General features: G+C 49.3%; 1 protein-coding gene across 1 annotated transcript in view; it reads right to left on the bottom strand.

Moving 5' to 3' along the window:
- Nucleotides 1-3,124: 3,124 nt before the first annotated feature.
- The window catches only part of Gpr156 (G protein-coupled receptor 156), a 91,368-nt gene continuing 86,344 nt past the window's right edge, over nucleotides 3,125-8,148 (bottom strand). Inside the window, exon 10 of the mRNA XM_055624847.1 lies at nucleotides 3,125-6,178. Coding sequence (XP_055480822.1) covers nucleotides 4,892-6,178 — 1,287 coding nt within the window. The 3' untranslated portion in view covers nucleotides 3,125-4,891. The remainder of the gene's footprint in view (nucleotides 6,179-8,148) is intronic.

Genomic DNA, 8,148 nt, shown 5'->3' with positions numbered 1-8,148 from the left:
TTTTTTTTTTTTTTTCATCTAAAAGTTAATGGAGAAGAAACCCATGTAAAATGCCATCTCTTCACAGCAGCTTTTAAAAGCATTTTCCTTTATAGTAGAACACGATGAACTTCATAAATTGTCCTCTTTAGTTTGTTATTATTACATTGACTTATTTGTGTGTGTGTGTGTGTGTGTGTGTGTGTGTGTGTGTGTGTGCCTACCACAGCACTTGTATGGAAGGCAGAGGAAAAAACCTGAGTCAGTTGCTTCTCTCCTGCCATGTAGATCCTGAGGCCTGAACTCAGGTCATTGGGCTTGGCCACAGTGTCTTCCTATTGAGCCGTCTCAACAGCACAATTATCACCCTTTGATGTAGGGCGCGGTCAGATATCGCAGGGGACAAGACTGGGGTAAGCCAGTAACGCTGTGTCCCTTACATGGACAGACAGGGCTCCTGAGTCCTGCCTCCCAGGTGACCTCTGTGAACTGCCTTGCCGGTGTCACGGTTCTGGCTGTGTCCCTTTCCTTCCCTGATTTATTTCTTCGGTCAAATATTTGCAGTGCAGCCAGCTTGTGGAAGAGGCGAGGGAGCCACCAAGACCGCTACAACGCGCTCCAGCCTTGTGGTACTCATCGAAAACAGATGACACATGTTCCCTGGGCTGGAGAAAGGACAGAACCAGGGTGTCTCAGGCTTGCTTCCTGAAATTCAGCCTCCAGCAATCTCAGCTGGGAGCTGAAGTCCCATACTAGTTAGGTGACCGGAAAGCCAAACCTCGCGCCCCCATTCTTTGCTGTTTTCTTCCTTCATGCTGTCTCCCTCTTGCCTCTCTCTGTTCTTCAGTCTTTTTTCTTTTTTTTTTTTTTTTCTTTTTTGGTTTTCTCCTAGTTCCCTGCAGACCTCCCCAGAGCCTTTTCCAAGCACTCATTCTCTCAGTCACATGCTCCCGGAAACACTGACTCAGATTTGGGAAACTCACAGCAGGTATTTTGTCTTATGCCACTGGCATTTCCTGTCTCTCCACAGGAGCGAACTGTGACATATCTCAAGGTGTTTTCCTCTCCAGTGTAGTTGTCTGAGGGTGCTGAGATCAGGAAAAATCCAGAGAGATCAGAGTAGGTGCCAGGGGCTAGGGAAATTGGGCCTGTAGGCCAAGAGAGTGTTTGTTTTGCCCTCAGCCTCTGGAGAAGCTCAGCACAGATGCTCACATCCTCCTCAGGTCAACGGATGCCCTGAATATACTGTCTGGGGCCCAGGACCAAGTCTCGGAAGCAAGAATCTCCAAGAGGAGGCTTTGATCAAAAGAGCTTTCTTGTTCCTTTCCCAGTAACTCCACTATCCTCTCCCACCCGTCCCTAAGAGGATTAAAGCACTGTCATTTTTAGAATTCAGTCACTCCTGGGTCTGGGGGTGATGTTATTTCATGCTCTTAACACACTGGGAGGCAGCGAAGCCTCGTGGCTGTGTCTGCTCTTGGCTCAGAGCAAGGTCTTTACCCCTTGGCCTGCGTTTCCTTGCTCTTCCTTTGCCGCCTCAGAAAGCTGCCCGTCAGCCACACCGGGTTCTTCCCTGGGCCAAGCTCTCCGAGGTCTACTGTCAGATGGAGACGCACAGGGGATAGGTGTGCTCAGTGCTTTTTTTTTTTTTTTTTTTTTTTTTTTTTTTTTTTTTGGCAACTTGTAATTCACGGAGGGAACAGATGCCAATGGGGCTGTGGACTGCTTAGAAAGTGATGCAGTTCTCTTAAAAATCAGGCCTTGGGGCTGGAGAGATGGCTCAGCGATTAACAGCTCTCGCTGCTCTTTCGTTGAACCAGGGTTCAGTTCCCGGCACCCACATAGTGGCTCACAAATGTCTGTAACTCCAGTTCCAGGGGTCTGGTGCCCTCTTCTGACCTCCCTAGGCACTGCAGGCAGGTGGTACATAGACACACATGCAGGCAAAATACTCAACGTGCATCGAAAAAAATCCTTCAAAAAAGGTTAAGTTCTAAAGAGCCACAGGGTGCTTTGTTTTCTTGAACTCAGAGGAGTCCAAGCTGGTTTTATAAGGAAAGCGGGCTTGGGACAACTCAGGAGATAAGGACAGATCTTTGTTGTGAAGATCTAGTCCTAGAATTTTCAATCAGCAGAAAATATATTGTAGGGGCAGGGTTGGGCCTGGCACGATGCCCTGGCACGTTGCCTGGCCTTAGAACCAACAGTTATGTAGCGTGATGACGGCAGCCGAGGGAATGTTTACTTCTAAAGGATTCCTCTGCATGATGTACTGACTTTTCTCCAAGAATGTAACCAAGAACTTGCCAGGAGCAACAGCGCGCTTACCCCTCTAAGGATCTTATCACTGACTGGCTGCCTTGGGTAGAAGCTTCCAAAAATCCGTGGGTGAGGAGAAGAGGGGATGGGACACGGGTCTGGAGGCAGTATTTTTGATAGCGGTGCTTTGCAAATAACGTTTGGACCAGATTATAAATTGGGAACCTTTAGCGTTGACATTCCACCTTTTTTGTTGGGTCTAGCACAGTTTACAAAGTCATTCCAGGCAAAATGCGTAATTGAAGCCTCTATCACCAAGGCCATAACACGGACCAGAAAACACCCTTCATGTTCAAACGAAGGACAGTTGGTTCCATTTGGGGATGCTCTGGGAAAGCCAAAGAAAGAATGCACCGTTCGCCTAAACCTTGAAAGGCAAACTATTCACGCAGTGGGTAAGGTGGAGTGGTAGGAGAGAGTCTAGAAAAGGGTGGGGGCTGGGGCAGGGCTGGACTTGTGGGACTGGGGCACTAGATACAGAATGGGGAAGCTGGGAACTTGGTTGTGAGTCCTCAGGGTCAACAGTAAGGCAGCCGACTGTGAGGAGGGGAGCTAAGGAGAAAGCCAGCCTGAGAACCGCCCTGGTTGGGAGGAGTCTCTGGGGGTCTTCACTGTTTCTTCCACCCACTAAAGGGGCTGTTTTGGGGATAAGGACCCACACAGAGAGATCATCAGAGAGTCTGTTTTACAAATGGAAGCTCACCAAAAGATGTGCTTGGAACTGTCAGAGCCCAACAGCAGTTCTGTATTTTCCCTCCCTCCAGTGGCTTGGTCTCACTCAGGTTCTCCCTTCTCAGTGCAAAACTATAACCATAAAAGAGACTTATTTTGAGGGTCATTTCTCTTTTATTAAGGTATACGTGGTCATCATACAAACAACACACACGGAAACCACAACCACACACACAGAATAAATTAATGACATCTGTATCGGACAGCAGACGGCAGAAGACGCTGTCCTATTAGCAGGGCCTCCATGACTAAGCACCTGGAGGTCCAGGAGGTGTCGGCTGACCTGAGAGTCTTCGATGCATCTGTGAGGTGTTTGGTGTCCAAGGCCCCCTCTGAAACCCAAACTCCTTTCACAAAACCCACACACGGGGAAGATGAAGCAGGGCAGTGGGGGCAAGAGGTAATGAGTTGAGCAACAATTGAAGCGGGACCAAGAAGCCTTCCCTGCAGCTTTAGGGTCAGCTGATTTCCTGGAGCTTGCTCTTTACCAAGGCCCTGGCTCCCCTGGAACCGTAGGCATGTCCCAGTAGTGGGAAGAGGTGGGTGAAGAACTTGGTTTTGTCCTCTGGGACTGCAGGGTGAACGCATCTTACCAGCTCACTCTGCCTCTGGTTAAGCTGTCTGCCTCCCAGATCTTGCCTGTCACTTCTAGGAGGAATAGAGAGATGTGTCCCTCGGGAAGCTCACCACGGTGGCAGTGGTGGCAGCGAGTTTCAGCAATGTATGCAAATTCTCCACTAGTCACTCTCCTTAGTACGGTGTTGGGAAAGTCACCTAGTTTCTCTATGACTCATGGGTCCTAGCTGTAGATGTAAGAGAGCCTATTTGCTGTTGGTATTGCCAAATGCCAAGCCAGACTTGGGTGAAATGTTCACCACCTTTCTTGTCTTCTTGTCAACCGTGTCTTTCTTTTTGTGGGAGACAGGGTCTCTCTCTATAGCCCTGGTTGTCTTGGAACTCTCGCTGTAGACCAGGTTGGCCCAAACTCAGAGATCTGCCTGCCTGCCTCCCCAGGTGAGGGCTACCATGCCTGGCCCTTCATTCCCTCCTTTCTACTTCCCCGTTTTGTTTCTAGGCTTATATCTCTTTGGTGGTCAAGTAACCACGTAACCACAATAGTACGAAACTACCTTTTGACCAGCAAGTCTTCCTACACAGACTGCTGCTATGTGTTTAAGTACAACACTGGGAGGGATCAGGGGACGTGCTCCAGGCACTGCTGAGCCCAGGAGAGCAAGTTGAGAAGCCTGCGGGCACCTGTTAGGAAGTTATATTGGGCATCTTGGTGAGCGAGGTACCTTGATAGTGCATGGACAAGGAAAAGTGGAGCCGACCTGAGCCGGAAGCTGAACCCTTGACATAGTGATGCTTACAGCCTTCAGCAGAAAGCAAGCCACCCTTCCTAGGAGTTGGAGGGACAGAGGTGTAGGTTCCTCTCTCTACCTGCCTGGGCTGTTCACCGAAAGGCTAGTTTGGTGGATCACAGTGATTGGGCAGAAATCTACTTCTCCGTCTTTTCAGTCCAGCCAGCCAGTTGGCCACTTGGTATTCCATCAGTGTTTCATAGGATACAGGCTGAACTGAACGAGCACCTCTGTCTGCCCATGTAGCACCTAATCTCTCACTAGGGCTCCTCACATTAATGCTGAGGTAGTGGTGGGGTGGGCGATGCCCGTCTTCCTTTCATAGATCAAGAAGTCTTCAGAGAAAGGATGAACACAGCTGAAACACAGTCAACACTGGTCCTTCAAGGCATGGCGCTCACCTGGTCCTCAAAGACTGACCTCTAGCTCTCCTCCCACGGTTCCTGGTTCTGCGGGACCCAGACTGGCCTCTGTGGCCAGCCCCACCTTGCCGCTTTTCACACTAGTGTGGGCTTCAAGTCATCTTTGAAGTTCACGACGGGCTTGGAGCGTGCCCACAGCTTTTCCCAGGAGGCCAGTCCCGAAGCCATCTCAAGGTCACTGTCTGACGTGTCACTGTCATCGGAGTCTAAAGAGCTCTGGAAACAGATTTCACAGTAGGGCCGGTGGCAGCGGCAGAAGAACTCATCTGAGCTGCTGGAGTCACTGTCAAGGTTGTAGCACCCAGAAGACAGGGAAGGATGGCCAGAGGACGCTAGGGCTTGAGATCGATGCTGCCTGGGCAGAGCTGGCGAAGAGGGTAGGCATGGGGCTGTGGGAACTTGTGCCTGGGCAGAAGCCGAAGGAAAAGTTACATTGCATCCTTCAGCCCCCTGAGGCTCAGTCTGGCCTTGCCTGCTGCCCTCCAGGGTACCCTGTCTCCGGTGAGGATCTGAGAGTGGTGACGGTTTTACAGAGATGGATCTTGGGATCTTGGACCTTGCATTGTGGTGGTCCAGCCGGGGACTGTCTCTGTTCTGCACAGTCAGCCCACTTTGCACACCAGAAACAGTACTATTTGCCTGATGCCCCACATTGAGGGCCACAGAGCCAGGGATGTGGGAACGAGCCCGCTGGGCTGCCCGTCTCCTCCTTACCACATACGGGCTGAAACCCAGCTTAGATGGGGACAGCTTCTGTGGGCTGCGGGAAGTTGTGCTCTTCCACAGTTGCTGGGAACCAGGTTGTGGGGAAAGGGGAGCCTCAGGGCCCAGGTCCAGCTCTTGTAGGACTTCCTGAAGCTTCTCTCTCACCACTGAACTGACCCGAGGTAGCTTCTCTGGGAGTTCCTCTGAGTTCTGCCTGGGCCTATGAGGCTCATGGACCACTCCATCTGCCATGAAACTCTGGCTGGAGGCCACGGGTCCCTGGGCTTCTCTTTCAGGAGCCTCACTTTGCTCATCCTGGGGCTTCTGGCTCCTGTCCAAATGGTCACAAAACTGTTTCAAAGGTGCGTTGTCTTTTTGGTCTGGGGAGGGACTAGTGTCCCTTCTAGATGCTGCAGGGCTTTGCACGTGCTGGGAAGCCACCGAGACACAGAGAGAGTTCTCAGCAGCTGCTCTGACATCATTCTCAGAGGCAGCAGGGTGTTCTGAGGGTCCCTGAACTGCCAGCCCGTGGGCAGAGGCTGCAGCTGGGACAGCCCACTCCGGGGAGTCATAGGTATACTCCGCAGACATCAGCCTCACCAGCTTCTCCTTGGCGTTGCTGACTTGTTCTTGCAGGCTTTCAATTACTGCATTTTTCTGCGGAAGAGAAGCAAGACCATTAACAAAAGATGCCGCTAAGGGTTGTACAAAGCCCTCCATGGTGGAAAGTGTGACCCAGGCTTAAATACCAGCTCTTCCAATGTGTTAGTTGGTGGCATAAAGCTCGGAGGTGGGACTTCCACCAGGTGAAATGATGCATGCCACATCTTTCGCAAAGTAACTGATATGTGGTGCCCGGGAAAGGCTGGAAGATCATTGTCACTATGGGCGCCCTATCTCTCTTCTTCCCAGCCCTAGACGGTGTACTGCTGTCCTTGAGGGTCAAGGGGGCCTAGCCTCAAGGCTTGCTGGTAGCTGCACATCATCTCAGCTTTCCCAGCCCCAAGAGGGTCAGGTTCCTCTGTAGGACACCAGCCCGAATAGTGTTTGGGATTGCCCAGCTCTGGTTTCTCACACTTGTGTAAGCCACAAATAAATCTGAAGTATATCTCTAGGGATGACAAACAAGAATACAAATGTTTTGTCTCTTCTCAAACCTCCCAGAAAGTTGGAAGAACTGGGTAAAGAACGATGGAAATTCCTGGGACAACTTTTCATACCGGAGCTAAGGAGAGCCAATGAGAATCTCAATTTGGTTTCAACACTCCTTTGGAAGTGGCAAGGCCTCCTGGTGTGACAGGCCTAAGCAACCAGCTGGCTATTAAAGAATAACTCTTAAAGAAGTGTGGGTATCAGCATTATTGTAGCTTAACATGAAATACTAACAAGAATGACAGCAGTATTACATTAAAGTAAAAGTCTACAGAACAACACAGAAAACAATCAACACAACAAAGTGATGATTGATAGCCTCCTAGAAGACGTTTATCATCTATTCATCTTTAGAGGGTCAATACACAGACTTTATAATGAATATTTTTTAAAAACCCTGAACAGTATGGGTATAAGGAATCCATTTTTAAAATGGGTGGATTATTTACATAGGAACATCTCAAAAGAAGAAATACAAGTAGTCAATAAAAATATTAAGAGACACTTGACATCTTTAAGCCATAAGGGATATACAAAAATCAAAATCACACGGGACTCTACCTTATCCAGTTAGGATGTCTACAATTAAAAATGCTGGTGAGGATGTGGAGTACAGAGAACCACTATGCAATTTGGTAGGAATGGAGTTAGTACAGCCACTGTGGAAATCAGCATGGAGACTTTTCAAAGAACTAAAAAAAATAGAACTACTATATGATCCAACTATCCCAGTCCTGAGCGGACATATATCCAAAGAAAATGAAGTCGGTATAAAGGGCTATCCTTCAGCTCATGTTTGTTATAGCACGGTCTATGAAACACGAAAGATAGAAGCAGCTGAGGGGCCCACCAACAGATGGTTTAATAAAGAAAATACAATATATACCAAGAGAGTATTATTTAAATATGAAGAAGAATGAAACACTGTCATTTGCAGAAAAATAGGTAGAATTTTAGGGCATCATGTTAAGTGAAATACTTCTCCTCATGGGCTAAAAGTAGAAAGGGGACTATTAGGGATTAAGAAGGAAGCGTAGGAGAGGGTGTGGATGGCCGTGACAGATGCGCATTATATGCGTGCACAGAAATATCACAGTGCGTCTCATTTGTTACGTGATGATACGAAAACAGAATTCCTGCAGAAGCTTCAAGCAGAGAGCTTGATTAAGTAGCTCTAGAGCACAGCCCAGAAGATGAAGGTGGCCGGGGTGGGGAGCAGTCAGGGGGGCTGTGAGGGGTGAGGCAGTTCTCCCATCAAGATACTGTCCTGCTGCGCAGAAGTTAGTGGGCAAACAAGAGGGCCCACAGGTGACAGCTGCAGAAGTGTGCCTGTCCCAGTTGTGGGGCAGGAAGTAGCTGAGAGTGTAAGCTAGCCGGTGGTGGGTGTCTGGGCCTGTCTTCACTCCTGCCTTTGTGGAGTGCTTTAGTGAGCTGCCTGGCTTGGGCTGTGTGTCTTCCTTTGGAGAGGTCTATGC

This window comes from Psammomys obesus, unplaced genomic scaffold (genome assembly GCF_907164565.1).
Source record: "Psammomys obesus unplaced genomic scaffold, mPsaObe1.curated_primary_1811, whole genome shotgun sequence".
Classification (NCBI taxonomy): Eukaryota; Metazoa; Chordata; class Mammalia; order Rodentia; family Muridae; genus Psammomys; species Psammomys obesus.
This window is presented reverse-complemented; position numbering and strand designations above follow the sequence as displayed.